Here is a 24,050-nt window from a genome sequence, read left to right on the forward strand (position 1 = left end):
AATTAGGTTTTAAATGAGGACTTAACGGGTGGGTCCTGATCTTACTGGACAGCTGTCCTTATACGAAGAGAGAGAGATGCCAGGGAGGCACACATAGAGAAAAGACCATGGGAGAACACAGCTAGAAGGTGGCCTTTTGCAAGCCAAAAACAGAGGCCCCAGGGGAAACCAACCTTGCACTGCTTTGATCTTGAGCTTCTAACCTTCACAACTGTCAGAATAAATGCCTGCCATTTAAACCACCCAGTCTATGATATTTTATGTTATGCAGCCCTAGCCAACTAATACGATACGCCTTTTTTTCCCCACCCCTTAGCCTTAGATAAATAAAGCCTGGCACTTACATTTTATCCCTCAGAAAGCCCATATAAGTAATTAAAAGATAAAACAGTTGCATGCCTAGTGAGAGGGTTCAAGATGTTTCCTTACTGTGCAATCGAATTGACATTTATATCAACCCCGTTAAGATAGGTAGGGCAAGTATTTAGCACCTCATTTTGCAGAAGAAAAAACCTACAAGCTTAAATGGGTTTCAGGCCTCACCCAGGGCTACACAGTGGATGATGGGTAGAAAGACCTCAGATCCGAAATTCCAGCTCAACTCCACTGAACCATGCACTCTTTTCCTCACCATGTACAATTGGGCAGTTCTCACTACATGCTTTCTTGTATGCAATTTTCACCCTCTCCTACTCTCTTTTAGCTTTTTAGTTCCTTCAAAGGCCATGGAATAGTGCAAAAGAGCTTGGAGGTAAGGCAGATGTCACCAAATATTACAGGTCCTCCCTGGAAAGGGTCACTCACCACCAGGCATGTCCCGAGGATCCGTCGGTAGGAAGCTTTGGCATTTCTGACTCCTTCTTGCAGAGGCTGTTTGATGTGGGCAAAGCACTGGTCAATGACCTTCTCCAGAAGCTGTATCTTCTCTTCCACAAATCTCCGCAGGCCACTCATGTGCAAGAATTCATTCTAGGGACAAGGGTCAGAGAAGCATAAGGCCACCTCCTCTCTAAGGACACTTTCTCTCAAACTTTGCTTCCTTTATGCTCATCCACCAACACAAGATTTAGCCTGAGCTAATCACCCTCAGATGATTTCTATTGTCCCAGTAAAGCATCTCTCAGTGCACAAATCTCCTTAAGTTTTGTGGATTGGAGAACACAATAAATATATGCCTCCAGCAACTTACTTTGGGAGTGTAAACCATTAGGCTTTTCGAGGGAATGACTAGTAGAATAAAAATCCAATTGCTGTTAAAACATATTTTTCATTGACATCTGATTCTACTAACATTTAGTGGATTTTGACTGGGCACAAAACAGTTTTTGAGGATAGTGTTTCTCAAACTTTAACATGTGTGCAAATCACAGGGAGAATTTGGTCAAATCCCAAAACCTGAGATTCTACATTTCCAGCAAGCCCCCAGGTGATGCTGCTCTTCTGGGCCCTGGGCCATACTTTGAATAACAAAGCTATAGGACACAACAATAAAGACAAGGCCTTTTCTTCAAAGGAGAATACAGTCTAATCAAGGAGGAAAAGATCTACTGAAATGATACAAGGGAGAGGTAGCCTGGACCCCTAGGTTCCAAATTGGGAATTGTGTCGTGTTGTTCCCTGTGTGAGAATTTTGGGGGACCCCACAGTGCCTGCAGCAGATGGAAGCCATACTACTTAGCTCAGCACTTAAGGCTCTTTATAGCCAGGTCTCAACCAACTTCTCCAGCACCACCAGCTCTCTGTTTGCCCAAGATGTCATCCTATCCCAGGGTATCTGCTCCTGAATGCGCTACCATTTCCCAAATGTGTCATCCCTTTTGTGACCCCATGCCTTTGCACAAGCTTCCCATCCTTCCAGACAAAGCTCCAAAGCACCCATGTGGTGGAACTGGCGTTCTCTTTCCTGTGCTTCCATTGCTTTTTGTACATCCCTGTGTTCCAGCCTTCCTCCTGCTGTGCTATGTCAGTCCCATCCCATATCTTCTTCCCTAGACTTGGAACTCACTGAAGGATCCACGGACAGTGTTATTCATGTTTGTTTATTCTGAGGCATGGCACAGGATGTGTGGCTGACAAACAATTTGGAGTGAACGAACGCCCCAGAGAGACTGTTAGACAACGTGGGCTTTTAAATTCTATTCAAAATGTGATGACAGAAATAGCTCTCAAATTGATGTGTGACCTTATACAAATGACTGAGCTTTTCTGGATCTTGATTGTATTGAAGTGAATGAGGTTGAATGTTCCGGACAACAGGTGTTTCTCAAACTCCCACACTCTGTAAGTCTTAGAGCAGACGAGTTTTAAAGTTTATGGAGACTATTCAGCTTTCAGCGAACCCTGGGGATTCCCAGTTTTTCACCAGTAAGAATTCTATAAGCCATACTTTTCTTTCAGAATGCCTTCTGGATTCTTTTGAGTTTTTGGTGTCACTGGTGATCAAAAGGAAATAAGAAAGGAGTCACCAATGGAAACTCTACGGGCAAGATTCTCACAAAGGCTCACCCTCAACAAATCCTTGTTAAATAAACAAAAGAATGATAAGAAAGAGGAGGTCTGGGAATAAAGGAACAATTAGAAGAGGAAAAGCTGGTATTTACTATGAATAAACACAGGGCTCATTCAACACTGAGATGTCATAATGAACTTCCTACTGATTCATAAAAATAATGACTAGATCCCTGTTCATTTAAAATCACTAACTATGCAAATTCTCTATTTTTTGGTTTGAATCATAATCTTAAAACTGATATACCACCACATTCTTAGGTTTGATTTTTTTTTTTTCAGAATGCAAAGGAACTGACAAAACTCTTGCCTTGCAACTTTCCATCAATGAACAAAGACTGAGACCAATATCTGAGGCCAAAGAATTTGAGGGAAAATGCTGGCAAAAGGCTATCTGAAGGGCTACCCGAGAAGCGCCAACCGGCTCCCTGCCCTGTGTTTGCTGTCGCCTACAGTCTGGCTGCAAGGATGGTATTTCATCCCACACGGGCTGCCCCTCTGCCTCAGCAGAGGAGAGCATGGGGGGGGCAACTTCTGAGTTTGATTGCAAAATGCCTTGTCCTTGTGTTTGTAAAACAAACCAACCGCACACGGCACCACATCTGATTTGTTTTCCATCAGCACTTCCAAAAGCAATCTTTTGCTGGGCAGAGAGGCGATTTTCACCCCGAAGAACTTTTTCGGGAAGTTAGAAGGTCAAATGCTTCCCTGGTATTTCAGAGGACAAAGTCAAATTAGAGAATCTCAGATTCCAGGAGGTTGTTTTATGCTTTGTTTTATTTTTTTAGTTTTTGGGTTTTTTTTTTTGTTTGTTTGTTTGTTTGTTTTTGTCACAGAACTAAGCCAAAATGAGGCATAAGAAATATGATAAAAAAGACAGGGAACCTCTCTCTATATATCACTTTTATATAGAATTTTTTTAATGTAGATATTTGACCAAAACTGCAGATGCCGTCTACAGTTGGCATTGCTTACTCTTCACATTGAGATCAGGTCCCCATTATCTGCTCCTCCTGGCCACTCCATGGGGCCAAACTGGGTATACCTACCCACATTCTCAGGACCAGCCCCTTGAACTCTCATAGATCCCTACTGGTTCACTTTCTCTGGCCCTACCTCCTTCTGCATGACAAAAAATTGGACAGTTTGGTTGTGCAAATCTGATGGCTGAAAGCAAGTGTGGAAATAAACACCAACCAAATGAAAACCTGCAAAGGCTATTTATTCAGAACTTGCTGTAGCAAGAGAGCCACCATCACTTGGGTTTGGCAGAGACTCAAAGGCAAGCAGAGGAGTGGAAGTCTTCAGGTATGCTCCCATTTGAGGCCGCTGGCACAGGGAAGCTGTGGGTGGGCTACTAGAAGCAAGGATCCTATATGATTCGGTAGGGTGCATATTTGGCTTCTTTGGCTGGAAGCAGGGATGTAGATTAGGAAAGTTGTCGATTATTAACCCATCAGCCCATTTGGGGCTAATTGTTATAGACATTATTGCTTAGCTTCTTGGAATCAGATAGCAGTCTGACTCCCATGAGTCTAACTTATAGCAGGCTGCCCTCCCAAGCTCATTATTGTAGATAAGGGGCTGGTTTCCTAGGCAGGTGGCTACAGGCTGTGAGTCAGAGTTCTGATTTTTTGTTTTTTTTTAAGTTTATTTATCTTGATAGAGTGAGATCAGGGGAGGGGTAGAGAGAGAGAGAGAGGGAGAGAGAAGAATCCCAAGCAGGTTCTGCACTGCGAGTGTAGAGCCCAATATGGGCCAGAACCCATGAACTGTGAGCTCATGACCGGAGCCAAAACCGAGAGGTCAGACACTTAAAAAACTAAGCCACCCAGGTGCCCCCAGAGTTCTGGTTTAACATATGACTTCCTACTTGTATATTCAGTTCCCTCACAAAGAAGCAGTGCACTTGGTGACTGATTGCAGCAACAGATCTTTCTCCCAAACTCTCCCCAACCTCTAACCTAGCAGCCTATCCATCTTATTTTAGGGTAAAAAAAAAGAACCACCCACCAAAGAGATAAATTTGTCCATTACTATGAGAAAAGTAATTTGAACTGGCCATTCAGAAGGTCTGCATTCTAGATCATGAAGATAAATACATAAACTCTTCGCTGATGTCCCTCCTAGATCCCTTCCTCACATTATTTTGCTAGGCTGCTCTGAGTTGAGATTCTGATGGCACCAAGGCATAAGGGAAATCCATAGACAGATGAAAAAGTTTTTGGACTGGAGCCATTCCTTGGTAGGATAACCAAGAATTGCCAATATTCTACTAGATTGAAACAAATCACTTCTGTTATCACTTAAACACATTCCATCTTCTTCAAGTCTCAGGAGAGGTAAAAGCAGCTGCTGATTGATTTTACATTTTCCTCTCAACCATGTAAAATATTATTTGTTTCTTTTTTTACTCAAATGTCACAATTTTAACCCCCTAATTATCTTTTGTCCACCTTTGAAATTTCTGGGCTTAGTATCTTCCCTTTGATATGAAAAGAAAATTATCGTAAGTTATTTTTCTAGGTTTGCAAAAGGGAATGTTCTGCTCAGGTTGGGAGGCAGAAAATACACGCACAGGTATCTCTCATACCGGCAGATTTTCCATGCAGTTGAAACTGTCTGTGAGGAGCAACAGACCAAAGGCTTCAGTAACATACTTGGTCACCATCCTCCTCTTCTTGTCCAAGAGCCTCTTCCTGATATAGCCTCTTAACTTGGGGATTTCTGGAATTCACAGGCAGCACAAACCATTTTAAAAGGCCAGAGTTCACAGCAAATAGAATCCACAAAAATTAACAGATCAGAATGGCAGTCTCAATTAACCACAGTTGAGGTCCTACATGGGCTGACTGCCCACTCACTACACCAGCTTTTCTGAGGGTATTTTCTCCGTGTCTAGGATCAACAATAAGGAAGTTAGCCTCCTAACTCCTAATTTTATTTAGCGGTACAAGTCAAAGTAAGTAGAAAAGTGCAGGCTGCTTAAAAACATTGGCACTTCCCTTTGGCCTGCTACTTACCAGAATAGTTGAATCAAAGGTGCCCACAATCCGAGATACTCAGCTCTTCAGTCCCCCTAGACTTCTCCATTATATCAAATAACCCTTAACATGAAAATCGCTCATGCCTGCTGTAGAAAGGATGAGAACCTCTGCTGAGTGGGGATTCTGGTTTAGAAACTCATGTTAGTCCTAATGCTGTGTTCGTCAGAAGGTAACAGACTCTTCCTACCTTTTCTCCCATTATTCCCATAAGTGGAATTCTTTTTTTTTTTTTTTTGAGAGAGAGGGTGAAAATGAGTGAGGGGCAGAGAGACAGAGGGAATCTCACCAGGGACAGAGAGAGAGAGAGAAGCAGGTCTCACCCAAAGCAGGATGCCTGCTAACTCGAAGCAGGTCTCATCAAGCTCGGGTCCTGCCTGCTTGCCCACTTTCCCTGAGTGCTCCAGTCACACAGACCTTTAGGTTCTTTGGATTTGTACTCACAGCACCATTTAACCAAGCTTATTTTTACCTTGATGTTTTACACATGGCTTAGTATTTTGCTCCTCATGTAGATTTTAATTCTGACAAGAAAGGGGTCATGTCTTCTGCTTCTTCCTCCTCAGAGACAGAGCATACAACAGAAGCTCAGTAAATACTAATACCTGTAGCTGGGTGAGTGAGGAATCTCAAGCCAAACACTGAGAAAGGACAACCCAATCACTGACCTCTACCAACTCTTGGTAGACTTTGGATGAAATAGGAATTGTCTCAGGTACTACAATGCAGAGAGAAAAACAAATACATTTGCTAACAGGTACAGAAACTGTGGCAAGCTGGAAATGTGGCGCAGAAAGTTCTAGAGAGGGAAATTCAGAGCTCAATCTTGAGAATTTTAGAGACTGAGATAAAAAATGTATCAATTACCAGTTTCCTCCTCGGTGAGGAGAGCCTGTTGCCAGTACTCCTGGGCGCTGACTGTGTACACGAGATCGGAGGCTTCCAGAACCTTGGAGTCGGCGGGCAGTTTTCTCTGAAGTGAGAGCGGCACACAGAGAAAGAATACTCAAACATGGTAAAGGAAATAATGCACAGGCCTTACAAGAGCCTTCAGCAAAATTTCAGCTCACTAACTTTCGGTGCTGCAACAGCCCCTTAAAGAACACACAACACCTTGTACGTCAGGTTCTTCCTATCTGTCCAGGCCTCATAAGGTTGGAAGTTGTAAGAAAACTGCTACATGGAAACTATTCTCTCAGGAGGTAAAAATAGCAGTTTTAGCGGTGCCTGAGTGGCTCAGTAGGTTAAGGTGTCCGACTCTTGATTTCGGCTCAGGTCACGATCTCACAGTTCGGGAGTTCGAGCCCCACGTCACACTCTGCACCAATAGTATGGAGCCTGTTTGGGATTCTCTCTCTCCCTCTCTCCTTCTCTCTCTCTCTCTCTCCTCTCTCTCTGCCCCTCCCCCTCTCTCTCTCTCAACCCACCCCCAACATAAATAAGATTTTTAAAATAAATAAAATACCAATTCTAGAAGGAAATGTATAGAGAAAATGGTTTAAAGTGTACAAAGTGTTCACAGAGGGGAAAGTACCACAGGCTTTATGGTAAGAAAAAAGCACAACTCCAGCAAAGGCAGCGATGTGCTGCACCAGCACATGAGAGCCACGGCACACAGCTCTCCCCAACTCCACCTTTAGTGACATCACCCTGGTAGCTTGAAATTGGCAAAGGTGGGAATCAGAAAGTGCTAGAAGTCAGGACTTTTGGGGTTTGCTTCTTTTATTTATTTGTTTGTTGTTTAAAAATTTTTAATGTTTATTTATTTTTGAGGCAGAGTGCAAGTGGGGAAGGGCAGAGAGAGAGAGGGAGACACAGAATCCGCAGCAGGCTCCAGGCTCCGAGCTGTCAGCACAGAGCCCGGCGCAGGGCTCGAACTCACGAGCTGCAAGAGAGATCATGACCTAAGTCGAAGTCGGATGCTCAACAGACTGAGCCACCCAGGCACCCCTTCTTCTTTTATTTTTAACAGAGATCTGGTTGTTATATATTTACCTAAACACCACGACACTGGGCAAAGGTTGTGTAAAAAAGTACAAGTTTCTTAGCTGGGTGGTTAGTGAGTAATCAGACACATTTAAAAGCAGAGTAGTGTTTAAGTAAATGATGGTTTTAAATGGCAAGGAATTAAGAATGTGAGTAAATGGGGTTTTTTATTAGAAAAAATCATCACCACAGAGAAGTAATACTAGAAGTATACATAAATATTGTTCCATAATCTTCATTTTTCTCACTTAAAAGAAAAGAGAAAAATCACAAAGTGTGCATGTGTGTGCATAGGTTTGGGGGCAGTAGAACACCATAGAGAGTCATCAGTCTCTTCCTGATGCAAAGACACAGAAGAGCTGAGTGAGTCCAGAGACCACATGTCTGGCAAGTGGTAAGCCCGTGTAGTCAAGACTGGAATAGATATACCTGGATAGGCTTCCAGAAGCCTCACACACTGCAGACAGGGCTGAAATTATACAGAAGATTTGCCACAATTAACTTTTTTCCTTTCTGATAGCGTTTTGACTTTGGGAAAACAGTTTAGGGAAAGTTGAAACTATCTTCCACTGGAAGATAAAATTGATACGGAATTAAATTTAAGTAGGGTTTAAAACAGTTGAAAGCAAGAAGTATGCCTAGCTGTGTCTAGGTATTTACATTACTTAAAACCTTGCTCTAAATTTTGTATATCTCTTCTAAAAATCATTGAAGATTAGTTAAACCCTTGTGCTTGTTATTATAGTGCAGAGAAATATTTTTATGGTGCCAGTGAAGTGACTACAGTATGCAGGTTCCATTTTATTATAAAAGAGATGTTGTTACAGCTGGAAGGTAGGTGGATACGGACCTTGCTGCATACAGCAAGAGGGTAAGTGGATACTCACCAAATTATCCTATGGAAAGATTAGTCACTGTTGTAATTCACACACATTGCTTATTACCACAGTTTGTAAGAATATTTTGTATATGAGAGAGAAGAAACCTGTAGCTCAAATAGAAGGGATACTAGGGGCACCTGGGTGGTTCAATCAGTTAAGCAACTCTGGCTCAGGTCATGATCTCATGATTCCTGAGTTCTAACCCACATCGGGCTCTCTGCTGTCAGCACAGAGCCCGCTTCAGATCTTCTGTCCCCCTCTCTCTCTTACCTTACCTCCCCCACTCATATTCTCTCTCTCTCCTCTCTCTCTCTCCTCTCTCTCAAATAAATAAAAAATTAAAAAAGTTTTTAAAAAATAGAAGGTATACTAGATAGAAGCGGCATCAAAAGAGATAGCAAAGCTGGAAATCAGTAATATGAATCATGACCCATTTTCAAAACATCTATCTTTTCTAGCTCCGTCATTAAAATAATTTTGCAGTGATATCACCCTGTCCACTTCTTTTACTTGTATTAAGTCATTAATATGAACCCCTACCACCCCGAGTCTTATTTTTAATATATTCTTTACTACATGAAACCCAATGTCTTTGAGAGTAGTAGGTCCATGTCTTAGGGCAGGGAAAAATAAAAGGGGCCTGAGTATTTGTTGTTGCCAAAGAGCAAAAATGTTTTTAAAAGTGTCTGGGTAAGGCTAAAAAGATCCAGCTTAAATTATGGGCTCCCGTTGGCCGAAATATGAACTTGAACATCAAAAAAGAACACAATAATTCTATGAAAAGCCATAAGCCCATTATAACCTTCAAACTAAGTAAAATAAGTAATATTAATAAGAAATATATATGTGTTGGTCTCTGCCACTGGTTCCTGACCCAGGACTCCTAAATTCCTTATAATTAGGACGTGATAGGAGAATCCTTTGTTCTAATGTTTAGTCTTTGACCCCAGTTTTCAGCATAGAGTTCCAAAAACCATCGTCATTCCTAAGTGATAAGAGCACTAGAAGCATCTCTTATTCTTCTTTTATGTTTATTTATTTATTTTGAGAGAAAGAGAGAGAGAACAAGCAGGGGAGGACAGAGAGAGAGAGGGAGAGAGAGAATCCCAAGCAGGCTCTGCACTGTCAGCATAGAGCCTGACATGGGGCTCAAACCCACAAATCATGAGATCATGAACTGAGCTGAAACCAAGAGTCGGACGCTTAACCAACTGAGTCACCCAGTGCTCTGAAGCATCTCTAGATCTTATATTTGGTCTTTGACTCTAGTACCTGACACAGAGTTCCTAAATTCCTTGGAATTTTCTAAGTGATGGGAAGGTCTTTTTTTTTTTTTTTTTCCAATGAGGCAACTCTGGGTGAGCTCCTGAGTGGGGGCTGGTCACAGAAAGATCAAGCTATTAGAAGTTTGGAATTTTCAGTCCCACTCCCCATTTTTCAGAGAGGGTAGAGGGGATAGAAATAGAGTAATTGATGATGTCCTATGTGAGAAAGCCTCCATAAAACCCCAACAATATGGGGTTCAGAGAGCTTCTAGGTTGGTGAATGCATCCACATACCAGGAGGATGATATGCTCCAACTCTTCAGGACAGAAGTTCTTGTATTTGGGAACCTCTCAGAACTTTCCCTATGTATCTCTTCATCTGTATCTTTTATCATATCCTTTATTATACAAAAAAACTGGTAATGTAAGTAATTCTCTCATTGCATTCTGTGAGCTGTTCTAGCAAATAATCAATCTAAGGGGGAGAAGGTCATGGGACCTTCAATTTGCAGCCAAGTCAGGACAGAAGTTGTGAGTAAACTGAGGACCTACTGTTTGCATCTGGCATTTGAAGTAGGGGGCAGTCTTGTGGGACTAAGCCCTTAACCTGTTGGATCTGAATGCTATGTCCTGGAAGATATTGTCAGACTGAGTTAAATTGCAAGATACCCTGCTGGTGTCACAGAGAATTGCTCGATGTGGGAGAAAATCCCAACATGGGTGTCAGAAGAATTGTTGTTTTTTTTTTAATTTTTTTTCAATGTTTATTTATTTTTGAGAGAAAAAGACAGTGCATGAGTGGAAAAGGGGCAGTGAGAAAGGGAGACACAGAATCCGAAGCAGTTCCAGGCTCTGAGCTGTCAGCACAGAGCCTGTTGCAGGGCTCAAACTCAAGGACAGCGAGATCATTACTTGGGCTGAAGTGTACGCCTAACTGACTGAGCCACCCAGGCACCTTACGGGGTATCAGAAGTATTGTTAAGTGTGTTAGAATGGATTGGAAAAATCAATATCATTAAAATGTCCACACTGCCCAAGGCAATCTACAGATTCAATGTAATCCCTATCAAAATACCAACAACATTTTTCACAGAACTAGAACAAAAAGCACGAAAATTTGAATGGAAGCACAAAAGGCCCCAAATAGCAAAAGCAGCTGGAGAAAGAAGAACAAAGCTGAAGGTATCATGCATCCAGACTTCAAACTATACTACAAAACTACAGTCATCAAAACAGTATGATACTGGCGCAAAAACAGACACACAGATCAATGGAAGAGAATAGAGAGCCAGAAATAAACCTATGCTTGTATGGTCAATTAATCTGCAACAAAAGAGCCAAGAATATACAATGGGGAAAACACAGTCTCTTCAATAAATGGTATTGGGAAAGCTGGACAGCTACATGCAAAAGAATGAAACTAAACTACTTCCTTATACCGTATATAAAAATAAGCTCAAAATGGGTTAAAGACCTAAATATAAGACCTAAAGCCATAAGACTCCTAAAAGAACACATAGGCAGTAAACTTTTGGACTTTGGTCTTAGCAATATTTTTTTGGATCTATCTCCTCTGGCAAGGACAACAAAAGCAAAAAATAAATGATTGGGACTACATTAAACTGAAAAGCTTCTGCACATAGAAGGAAACTGTCAATAAAACAAAAAGGCAACCTACTGAATGGAAGAAGATATTTGCAAATCATATGTCTGATAAGGGGTTAATATCCAGAATATATAGAGAGCTCATGAAAGGGCACACCAAAAAAACAAAGAATCCAATTAAAAATGGGTAGAGGAAATGTCCATCAATTGATGAATGGATAAGGAAGATATGGTATTTATATAATAGAACATTAGTCAGCCATCAAAAAAATGAAATCTTGCTGTTTGCAACGACATGGATAGAGCTAGAATGTATTATGCTAAGCGAAATAAGTCAATCAGAAAAAGACAAATGCCATATGATTTCACTCATATGTGGAATTTAAGAAACAAACATAAACATATGGGAAGGGGAGAGAGAAGAGAGGAAACAAACCACAAGAGACTTAGTGATAGAGAACAAACTGAGGGTTGCTGGGGGCGGGGGGATGGGCTAAATGGGGTGATGGGCAATTAAGGAGGGCACTTGTTGGGATGAGCCCTGGGTGTTGTATGTAAGTGATGAATCACTGAATTCTACTCCTGAACCAATACTGCACTGTATGTTAACTAACTAAAATTTAAAATTAATTAATTAATTATTAATTATAATTTATAATTAATTAATTAATCAATTTATTTATTTATTTATTTAAAAATGGGTAGAGGAACTGGATAGACATTCTTCCAAAGAAAACATATAGGTGGTCAACAGACACATGAAAATGCTCAACATCACTACTCACCATGGAAATGCTAATTACAACCACAAGATATCACCTTTTGCTAGTCAGAATGGCGAGTATCAAAAATATAAGAAGTAACAAGTGTTAGGGAGGATGGGACAAAGGAAACCCTCATGCACTGTTGGTGGGAATGTAAATTGGTACATCCACTCTGGAAAACAGTATGGAGGTATCTGAAAAAATTAAAATAGAAATGAAATACCATGTGATCCAGCAATTCCACTTCTGGGTATTGTATGAAGAAAATGAAAGCACTAATTTGAAAAGATACACGCTCCCCTATTTCACTGCGACTTTATTTATAGTAGGCAAGATATGGAAACAACCTAAGTGTCTCTTGATGGATGAATGGATAAAAATGATAGGTTATACTATGTACAGTGGAATATTACTCAGCCATAAAAAGAATGAAATGTTGCCATTTGCAACAATGTGGAGCACCTACTGGATATTACACTAAATGAAATAAGTCAGACAGAGGAAGATGACTATCATATGATTTCACTTATTTGTGGAATGTAAAAACAAAACAAATGAACAAACAAACAAAATAGAACCAGACTCACAAATACAGAGAACAAACTGGTGGTTGCCAGACTGGGGGTAGATGGAAGGATGGGCAAAATAGGTGAAGGGGAGTAAGAGGTACAAAATTGCAGTTACAAACTAAACAAGTCATGGGCTTAAGTACAGCATAGGCATATAGTCAATAGTACTGTATATTGTAATAACAGCTGACAGATGGTAACTAGACTTATTTTGTGGTGATCATTTTGTACTATATAGAATTGTCAAATCACTACACTGTATACCTGAAAGTAATATAATATTGTGCATCAATGACTTCAACTTAAAAGAAGAAGTATTATGACAGTGTTGCCAGCATGAGAGCAAAAGGGAGACACATGGGAGTCGTATGGCTTTCTTTACAGGTACTCTGAAGCAAAGGTAAAATACTGTAGGTAAAAGGACATACATGAGAATGCAAACACCCAGCTCTCTTCCACCTGCCACATACAATTAGTCATCCAGACATATAGATGTGAACTCCTACATCTCTTGAATGCATTTCCTCTCCTCTAGTCCTACAGTGACTGCCTAGTTCAGGCTCTTAGTGCTTCCAGTTTGATTACAGGAACAACCTCCAACTGGTCTCCCCAGATCCAACCTTCACTCGCCCCTCCCCCATCCATTTTACTTAATAACAATCTTTCTAAAATACATAGCATTTCCAAATTGAGGTCCATAAATGTAGCCTCCGGGGGTCCGTCATTTTTCCTATACTATGTTTCCTAATTTTTATTTTTATATATTTTTATTTTTTTAATTTTTTAATTTTTTTTTAATGTTTTATTTTGAGACAAAGAGAGACAGAGCATGAATGGGGGAGGGGCAGATAGAGAGGGAGACACAGAATCGGAAGCAGGCTCCAGGCTCTGAGCCATCAGCCCAGAGCCTGACGTGGGGCTCGAACTCACGAACCGTGAGATCGTGACCTGAGCTGAAGTCGGACGCTCAACCAACTGAGCACCCAGGCGCCCCTAATTTTTATTTTTATAATAAAAAATAAGCATGGACATCTATACAAATGACTACTTACAATCAACTTGTGTCTCATATTTCTATGACTAAGATTAAATTTTGCTCCATGAGAAGGCATACAGTACAAGTTTTAAGCTTTCGTATTAAGTCAGACTGAAGTAAGTGGTTGGAGAATTAAGGCCATCAGATGGCCTGGCCATCAGAGGTGAGGGTGTGCAGACCTCAAAAGGACTTGACCGTAATAGTCAGAACTGCAGTCACCCCGCAAGTTGGCTCACTGTGTCCAGACCCCATCTCATGTGCACCAACATTTATTAGCATTTGTTAGCAATAAATTTATCATTAGCATTATTAGCAATAAATACAGTTGTGGATTGTGTATTGAAGTATTTTGGTTTTTGTTTCCAGAAACAATATGACCAGGCACTCATTAAATGCATATTTCTGTAATGCCAACAAGAACAATTAAAGAGAATAGGAACAGCTTTCCTCAGTTATTGCCTCATTAAAACCAGTATCAAGAATTGCTTGGTCCAAGATTTTGGCTTGAGTATGAAATCTGACTATTATGAATTAGAAACAAAAGCTTTGAAAGTTTCAGCTCCACACTGTATATCAGATGATTTTCTGCATCAACGTAATTGAATTCAAAATATGGAATGCAATTAAATATAGAACTGGACAGCAGGCCATATGTTTTCACTATTACCCAGCACTGAAGATTTAGTTTCAGCAAAACCAAAAACATCTATCACATTATACTAACCCTGATGTACCACTTCTATGTTTCATTAATATTTTATCTTAAAATTGGTTTCAGTTTTATAGTAGTATGAGACTATTACAGTAAGGAGTTTATGTTATAACGATTTCGTGATAGAATAACAAAAATAATTTAACAAAACATCAAGATTCCCGCAGAACAATTTCTCAAGTTTTGACAAACACAGCTCAGACTTTATCTACCAAACCTCCTGCAGAAGGCCCTTTCTCTCGCTTGTTCATCTTACTGACTACTGGCTCTTTAAATTCTGCTCAAGAGTGTGAGTTTTCCCTGCACCTCTCTGCAGCACCCCCCCCCCCACCTGCCCTGGATTGCCAGTGTGATCTGTGCATCTTTCTGTGTTTCCCTCAGCATTCAATGCATTCCTACAGCAGACCACCCTCAAACAGTGTGGTGATCTCTGATTTTACCTGCTCATATTTCTCCGTAGACCATATGCTCATTCAATCCTTCCAACAACCACAGGAGGTAGATACTATCATTTCCCAATTTTACAGATGAGAAAGTGGAGGCTCAGAGAGGAATGGTAATTTGCCTAAGGTCACAAAGTTATTCATCAGTAGACTAAGTTAAGTCCAAATTGTCTACTCCAAAGCTTTTGGCATAGCTACAATGCAAGACCAAATAGACAAATGTGAGCGGTTGAAAACAGAAAAAATACACAGGCAAATCTGTTAACTCACCTTTAGTTTTTCCTTGAGAATTCTATTCCTTTGTAGTTTTATCATTTCATTTCTTTCTAAAATGGCCTCCGCTGACTCTGAATAGCTTGCTAGATTGGGAAGAGAAAGGAAAGCATGGCAAAGAGTCCAGGGTTATCAAGAGCGATACAGCGATAAGACGCACATCTCTTTCGGCAACGTATCTTCATTTGGCCCAGACAAATGTGCATGTGTTCAAATTTTATAAATTAATCATGAAAGTATTATTTAAAAATAACTAGTTCACGCATATGTCCAAACTCACTAAGATGTTTACACTAAACGTGTGCAATTTTTTGTATATCAATTATATCCCAACAGAGCTCAAAAAATAAAAATAAAAGTAGTCCATACTTACATTTCCCACTTTTCTTTCCCTGAAATGAAAATTATAACAATTACTCAACTCATTGTGTGTCATGGCAGTCTTTCAACTTTCCCTGAGAGCAGTATATACCTTAATACCTTTGCATACACTTTCTTTGGTCCACATGTTCCCTCTTCTGATCCACCTCCAGGGTCCATTTGAAAAAAGTGTCTTTATTCTCAATGTTTTGCTGGTGGTAGAATTTTCCGTGACCTCGCCCACTGGCCCAGTCTCTCCCATAGTACTTTGTCCCTCTCTTATTTTTTTTTAAATGTTTATTTATTTATTTTGAGAGAAAGAGAGAGAGAAAGAGGAGCAGAGAGAGAGAATCCCAAGCAGGCTCAGCACTGTCAGCACCGAGCTCGATCTCACAAACCACCAAATCACGATCTGAGCTGAAAATCAAGAGTTGGACACTTAACCGAATGAGCCACCCAGGTGCCCCAGTGTGTCCTTCTCTTATAATCTTTAACCCTCTTTTAAGTCAGTGATCTCAGTGACTAGGCAATATGACTCTCTGAATCTGCAGCCCCTACCACCATGCTCAATAAAGGTTTCGTAAGTTTGACTGAATTATGTTAGTTGCAGAACTGGCATGGGAAGGGAGAACCTGGAGATACTATTATGGGGTGGGGGGGGTGGGGTGAAGGGAATCTTCAGGGGGGAAACAAACAAAGCTGAAGTTCCAACCTAGGCCATGAAAGTGAGGAAGTTGGAGGAAAAGCCTTGGCCTATTTCTTCATCCAGGAAGTTGTCTCTGCTTAGTGAATTCCTGGAGAATTCAAGTTTCAGTGGGTGTGGGGGAGGATGACAGGTGACAGGTAGAGATCCTCTTTTTAGCGCAGAGAAGCATTAACAATGTTACATCTGGTGACCATATGCCCCGTGCACCCAGGACAGACCAGTTTATACCAGCTGCTTCTCTGTAAGAGTTAATAACACCCCCTTTCCACCTTCAAAGTGTGCCATATAGAAAATAAATTATAGCTCTCCTGGGTATGGGGGTACAGAGGTCTACATGAAAATCAGGACATTTAACATCTATTAAACTCTAAAATGCTTACCTTCCATTAAATTTTGTCTGAGTATGACTCTGTAAGAATGCTGCTACTTTTGGCCAAAGTTCTGAAACTTGGAGAACTTGCTCCAAATGGGTTTAAAATCTGAAACAGAATCTGACACTTCAAAGCTGTACCGTGCCAGACAGTACTATAGAAAGTGCCAACTAGCCGTGGGGGCATCTACACTTCCGTATCTGTGGGGGGCGGGGAGGACCATCACACTGCACACCTCCAGGAGGTGCTCTTTGCATCTCATATACATGAGTGGCTCCCCTGGAGCTATATAGGCCACAGCCTATTGGGTATTAAGCAGCTTCACTGGAGGAGGGTCCCCAATGGTTTAGATTCCCAAGACAATCTGCTCAAGGGTCCTGATGTCCCAGGAAGCCACCCAGACTCCTCTTTCATATGCAGCAGTCACTTCTCTAAGTCTGAAACGCCCAGGGGTCAAGGCTCTGTTGTTACAGTAGTCGGGGCCCATGGAGGAAAGCCCACAGGCCTACAAACCCAGCACGGTACCTTAGATACTCCAGCAGGTGGAGTTTGTCGGTCTTGGTGACCACCAGGGCAACGTCCCTGCAGAAGCCCCTTTGGCAGGCTTTGATGCTCTCATTCAAAAGGTCTTCATGGGCTCTCCCTCCAGAAACTCTTTCGATGTCACTGATCAGCCAGATCACTGAGCACTTATCAATGGTCTGTGAAACATAACCACAATAGGTTTAAGAACATAAATGGTGTCTCAGTTGTAGAGGACGTGGTCTCTTCATGTATCATTTGTGGCCTCCATGTTCTGCCCCATCTCTCTGCCAGTCCCACCTCTCACCTCTCCCCACGGCACTCTCCATGTACCAGCCAGACTGAGCTTCTCGAAGTTTCTCAGGTGTGACCTGTTCTTTTATCTCTCAGGACCTTTGCACTTGCCACAGCCTCTGCTTGACTTCCATCTGCTCTTTGAGACTGCTAACAGCCACCTGAGGATGGGTTGGCCCCCCCTCCTCTGTATCCTACAGCAAGCACCTGGACTTACCTGCCGTTGTACCTCACAGAGCTATTGTACAGGATCAGTTCTTTGCACACTCCCCGCCGCCCTGCAACTGCAAGGGACCTGATGAGAAGTGGCTACACTTTACAGCTTGGAATCTACATCACCTCCAGTACAGTGCTTGGCCCTAATAGAGGCTTCATAGATGTCTGTGCATTAGTGATTGACAGAATTCAAGAAATCAGACCTCCAGTCCCAGATCCATCACTGGCTTGCTTTACCTCAGCTGTCTTCTAGGGAAAATTATTGTTTTTCCAGAACTGGTCCTGGTCATGCATTGCCCCCAAAGTTATCACCACAGGGCATCATTTTGATATTTGACTGCCCCTGCCTATTCAGCACACTGCCACCATGTGGAGGCAAGGAGCCAGAAACCTTATGATTCAAGTTGCAAAGGCCAATGAGCACGAAATTACAATTTATGATTAATATCATTGCTCTATTAGCTATGCAACTTTTATGGGACAGGTTTTATGTGTTGCCTTGTGACATTTCTCTTGGTATATTATTTCACTGGTCTTACTTCTCCATAAAAATGAAAAGCTGTTCCAGCTCAGGGACTGAGTTTATTTGAGGTTCCTCAGGACAGCACTTTCTTTGCACATAAAGGTGTAACAAGTTTGTGATTTGCTAATTAAATCATCATTTTGCTTTATGCCAATGGTTCGTAACTCAGGGCAACTCTGTACCCGAGAATGGCAGTCTCTGGAGACATTTTTAATGTTATGACTTGGCGTTGGTGTTAGTGGGTGGAGGTCAGGGATGCTATAAACATCCTTCCATGCCCAGGTCAGCACCCCCACAACCAAGAATTATCTGGCCCAAAATGTCAGCTGAGCCTGAGAAATCCTGACCTAGAGTAGTGGGTTTTGAGTTTGTTTTAGCAGTGGAGGCTTTTTTTCAAATGAAAGCTGAGGAAGAATTCCAATTGGTTTTTAAAAATTGAACTGCTTTAGTTGAACTGGAGGTGGAAGGTTTAGAGACCCCCCACCTGCACCACATCACCTACCCTCTGTTCATGGATCATTATTTTAAAACCGTAAATCTCTAGAGTTAGACAAATGTCACTGTTTTATAGAGAAGATAATAGGCCCCAAGAAGCAAAAGACCAGTTTAAGGCCACACGACTATGGGTCCTGAACTTCCTCCCTATGTGGATGGACTCACATTTAGGCAGGAAAGTAAAATCAACAGCTCCCTCCCACTTCCCAAATTACAATCTAACTAGGGAATCTACTAAGCTATTCACTCAGGCTGTGGAACACTGTAGAGTAGCAGACTTCAAACTCCTGAAGGGCAGGGCCTCTCGTACCTTCGTATTCCCCAGTCCTGGCAAACTGCAGGTGCTTAATAAATGTTTATTAACATAAGAAGAGGCCTGTAAGTCTCAGACCCTACAAGAGGCTCTGGCTGCCAGGATTTGGTAAAGTTGGAGTTGCAGAAGACACAAAAAAGCCAACCTAGAGCAACTGAGCTTAGGAGTGGTTGGTACCATAGCCACCCCCCACATCCTCCCTCCCTGTGATGAAACGGGCCTCAGAGCTCAAAGTGACACGCCTAAAGTCTCAGGACTTCAAAGTGGCAGCCAGGGACATGTAAATTCATATACTCTTAGTTTAGGGAAGGCAAGGCTGGCAGCTGGAGAGACAGGGGAGGGGGCAGGGTGTTCTGTTCTCCCTGAAAAGAGGGGAGTCTTTAGTAACTCCTTGTGAGAGAATATCACAAAACCACAAGAATGCAGGGGAGCTGAGGCCAAGCAGAGCAGGCTGGGAACAGTCCCTTCACTTTAACCGGACCCTCCTCAGAGCGGGTGTTCTGAGCCAGATGCTGGCTCCTCTGTTCTGAGTGGCCTTTGATTGGCTTCCCAGAGTATCATAACTGGCAGCAACCATGGCTCCATCCGGTGAGAGAGGCTAGCCGCCTCCCTAGGCTGTTGCTCCCGGGACCCAGCCTGGAACTAGCCAAGGTTGGCAATTCCACTCCAAGAGCTGAAACCCTGTAGAACAAAGGCCCTCATGGTCGGGCCTGAGCGGACCCCCAAGGAGAAGGACACTGGGACTGTCTTTATCTTAAAGAACTGTTTAGGGTGAGGTCCTGTGGGGAGACACAGAGCCTCAGCTGGGAAGGTAGGAACCTGCTCTCTGGTTCAAATTCTGCCATTCAGTAGTTGTGCGGTCTTGGGCAAATTACTTCCCTTCTCTGAGCCTTTATTTCCTTATCTGTAAAATCCAGGCATAGGCTGATTATCTGTAAGCTGTCATCCTGATTCTATCATCCTGATCTTGACTTCAAATCCAGTCCAGAGCTCTGCAAGCCCTCAGTCATTCATTTAGCCCAAACCTGCACAAATCCTCCAGTGGATCCTTCTACAGTGCTGGGTTGCTCATGACTTACCGATACCAGCCCTCCCTCCCAGTCCCCTTCCAGCTCCAGTCTTATGTCTCACCCCCCGTGTTCCCACCCTGTGCTCCTGAGCTCCTTCTGCCTAAAGACACCCTTTCTCTCTCTATACATGCTCCAGTCCTTCTTATCCTTTGAGCTTCCCCAGGAAGGGTAGTATTTAAGCCCATCCCTAAGGTTTTCCAAGCTTGTCTTCTGTGCCTCTCTCCTTACACCCCACACCCATTTCCTCAGCTACCCAGGAAGACTCATGCTTCCCACAACACTTGGCTCCTTCATTCCTCTGGGTCTTGCTGCTCCCTGGCCTACAATAGTGCTCAGTGGTCCCATTCTCAACAATCTTCTCTGGTGATAGCTGGGCTTAAGTGCCCTCTCTGAAGTTTCCCTCTCATCCAAAAAGAATTCATTGGATAAAGAAGATGTGGTATATATATATAATATATATAGATAGTATATTGCGTGTGTATATATATGTGTATACTATATGCTGTGGGGTTATATATGTATATATAGATATATACACACGCATATATATATATACACACATATATAACACCACATATATATATATATACCACATATATATATACCACACACACACATATATATATACCACACACACACACATATATATATATATATAGATATATATATATATATATATTCATTCAATGGACTATTACTCAGTGATAAAAGATGAATTCTTGCCATTTTACAACAATGTGGATGGAACTAGAGTGTATAAGCTAGGTGTAGAGTGTGTAAGTTAGTCAGAGAAAGACAAATATCACATGATTTTCACTCATATGTGGAATTCAAGATAAAAAACAGATGAACATAAGGGATAGAGAAGCAAAAATAACATAAAAACAAGAGAGACAAACCATGAGAGACTCTTAAATACAGAGAACACACTGAGGGTTGCTGGTGGGGTGTTGGGTGGGGGGATGGGGTAAATGGGTGATGGGCATTAAGGAGGACACTGGTTGGGTATTATAAGTAAATGATGAATCACCTAAATTCTATTACTGAAAAAATAACTAATAAAATATATTTTGATTTAAAAAATCCCATATGTTTAATGCACATCCAAACAGACATCTGGATTTGTAGTCTCTGTTTTACTTGACTCCATTTTGTTCACTTCTTCTTTATTTAAATCACATATAATACTATCATATTCTATACTATACTGTGTTACCTAAATAAACATTACACATTTACTAAATTTTCAAGTATATTGATGTTATTGAGAATTGGTGTTCAGGGGCGCCTGGGTGGCGCAGTCGGTTAAGCGTCCGACTTCAGCCAGGTCACGATCTCGCGGTCCGTGAGTTCGAGCCCCGCGTCGGGCTCTGGGCTGATGGCTCAGAGCCTGGAGCCTGTTTCGATTCTGTGTCTCCCTCTCTCTCTGCCCCTCCCCGTTCATGCTCTGTCTCTCTCTGTCCAAAAATAAATAAAGTTGAAAAAAAAATTAAAAAAAAAAAAAATATAAAAAGAGAATTGGTGTTCATACATTGGTTTGCAGTAAAGCATTTAAAAACAAAAACAATTACAAAAGAAAAGAATTCATTACTATTGCTCTCCTTTTTAAGTAATGTGGTTTGTTAATTAATACGACTAACTGATTCTCTTCTGGACTATAGGACTCCCAAGGGCATGGACTTGTCCTCTCTCTATCCAAAACCCAATACAGAATTGAGTAGATGCTCAGTGGGTGTTCGCTGAAGGAATGAGGTCTCTTTTTGGAGGTAATTTCTATCTGTGAGTGTTCATAGCACCTTGGACTTCGCTTACATCACTTCTGCTGGGATTTTGACATCTGTGGGTTTCTTCTCTCCTATTAGACTCTAAGCCCTTGCAGAAGGCTCTGTTCCCATTCAACAGTGTTTATTTTGCTTTCATCTTTTTAGTTGTCAAGATAATACATGTTCATGAATATGCAAAAATACGGGGGTGTATGTAGTAAAGAGTGCTGGTAATCACAGAAATTCCTGTTACGTTGGTGTGTATCCCTTCCGAAAGGCAGGTTTCTACTTTTGCTGTACATTTATTAACACACACACGCACACACCACCCACAATGTGCATGCACACACATGTTTCTTTAACATAAAGGTCATGCTCTGCACATTTTAATTTAGCTTTGTCTAACCATGTAGGATTACAGTGGGGTTTAAGAGCAGAAAGGCTCTCAAGCCATCTTGCCTTTATTAAACTCCCCAGTGTGCTAAAGGCAAATTATTTCACTGAGAATAGTACCTAGCACAGAGTAAATGCTTGGTATATTATTATTATTATTATTATTAGCTATAATCTTTGCATCCTCAGTGCAAAGCACATTGTCTTACACATTATACATGTTTGATGAATGAAAAGGAAATGAACAAAGAGGTAAATTCTTTAAAATATTTCAACCTCTAATCATTAGGTACAGATCTAACTACCCCAATGCTTTACTGCTGGCTGTAGACATATCTGGAGGGTGCCTGGCCAGCTCTAATTCATTTGCCAGGAACTGAACCCCTACCAAGTTTTGGTTGAAGGGGTAGACTTTCCATTTCACCATAACCTTCAGCACAGCTGACTGCATGCACTAAAGATAGATGCTTAATCCAGAGATTAAGTTAGCTAGGCAGTAATCGATCCATTTTCCTCCTCAGAATTTGAAACTAAAAGGCATAGAGACTATAGTCAGAGAGTTGTAGGCATATGAACTACAATTCCATTTAAAGACAGGGGTTAAGGTGGTCATTTTTCACAATATGGATCCTAAAGGGCTAAAGTAGAGAAAACTAAGAGAAAAGCAGGGCTCTGCAGAGAACTGCACAGAGAAACAGTCACAAGAGCCATGTAGAAGAAGAGGAGAGAAATAGCTGCTTTTATCCTGATAGGTGGCCCTGAGGCCTGGCTGTGTCTCATGAGATCCTTTGATATTCTTCCGATTAGCCTCTTGACTTGGGGTTGCTTCAGCAGGTCTCTGTTCCTTGCAACTACACACGGTAGCAGCCTCCTCATTCCTTGGTGCTGGACCGTAAGCTTCTCTACCTTGACTCAACTCTTGGCCTCCCTTTCCCCCTCTGTCTGTATTTCCTCTGCTTCCTTCTAGACCAATCTATTGCTGGTCCTTCTCCTGATCACACACTCTTGTTCTAACTTCCAGGTCTGCCTCATGATTCGTCTCTCCCCAGTGTCTCTGGCCACACACATTCTGCCATTGCCCTGAGGCTTAGAACCTAGAAAGTAGAAGAATTGAACTCCAGTGAGCTCATAAAATCCCTTGGTTGCTTTAGAAAGGGTGGAGGAGTTAAGCAAAGAGGAAATGAAGCCACATGAAAGAGAATCACCTTTTTCCACATCTCATCCCTCTTGCTGTTGAAGTCGCCGGTGCCTGGAATGTCCACCAGCACAAACCCTTCTGGAATCATCTCTGATTTGGGAAGAGTCACTTCCACATGTTTGATCAAGGGCCAAATTTGTGTCTCAGCTGATTCGCCATCCAAGTCTCTCCTGTGCGTCCGGATGTAAGGGTCCAGCTTGACAGACAGCTCTTCTGCCTGATGAAGAAGGACACAATCACACACACCAGACATTCTCCCAGCTCCTCTGTCCTGGATCGCCTATGATCCAGGTTCAGTGAAGGTACGCCAATAGTGGTAGAAGCAGCACTGGACAATGGCACCAGAAGACCTTATCCAGTTTTCAAGAGCCAGAAAGGACCCTGGAGATCAGAAAGTGCAAGCTCCTTAACTTACAGATGAAGAAACCACAGTCAGTTAGAACAGGGCTTCAGTAAAGCTATAGTTTCACTGGATATAATTTCATCTTCTAAATTCCATTTCAGTTCCTTTTTTCTTTAAGTTCCTTTTAACTTATTTTGAGAGAGAGAGTGTGCGTGGCCGAGGCAGAGAGAGATGGAGAGAGAGAATCCCAAGCTGGCTCTGCACTGTCAGTGCAGACCGTGATGCGGGGCTTGATCCCAGAAACCCTGAGATCATGACCTGAGCAGAGATAAAGAGTCGGATGCTTCACCAAGTGAGCCACCCAGGCGCCTCCCGTTTCGATTCTAAAATTAATGTG

The 24,050-nt window shown here is 41.9% G+C and overlaps 1 protein-coding gene across 1 annotated transcript in view; it reads right to left on the reverse strand.

The window, feature by feature from the left end:
- The window catches only part of NUGGC (nuclear GTPase, germinal center associated), a 52,707-nt gene that overhangs the window by 12,450 nt on the left and 16,207 nt on the right, over nt 1–24,050 (reverse strand). Inside the window, 8 exon segments of the mRNA XM_032592870.1 lie at nt 805–969; nt 5,102–5,235; nt 6,420–6,525; nt 15,084–15,154; nt 15,157–15,172; nt 15,460–15,478; nt 17,049–17,224; nt 23,318–23,527. Coding sequence (XP_032448761.1) covers nt 805–969; nt 5,102–5,235; nt 6,420–6,525; nt 15,084–15,154; nt 15,157–15,172; nt 15,460–15,478; nt 17,049–17,224; nt 23,318–23,527 — 897 coding nt within the window.

This window comes from Lynx canadensis, chromosome B1 (genome assembly GCF_007474595.2).
Source record: "Lynx canadensis isolate LIC74 chromosome B1, mLynCan4.pri.v2, whole genome shotgun sequence".
Lineage (NCBI taxonomy): Eukaryota > Metazoa > Chordata > Mammalia > Carnivora > Felidae > Lynx > Lynx canadensis.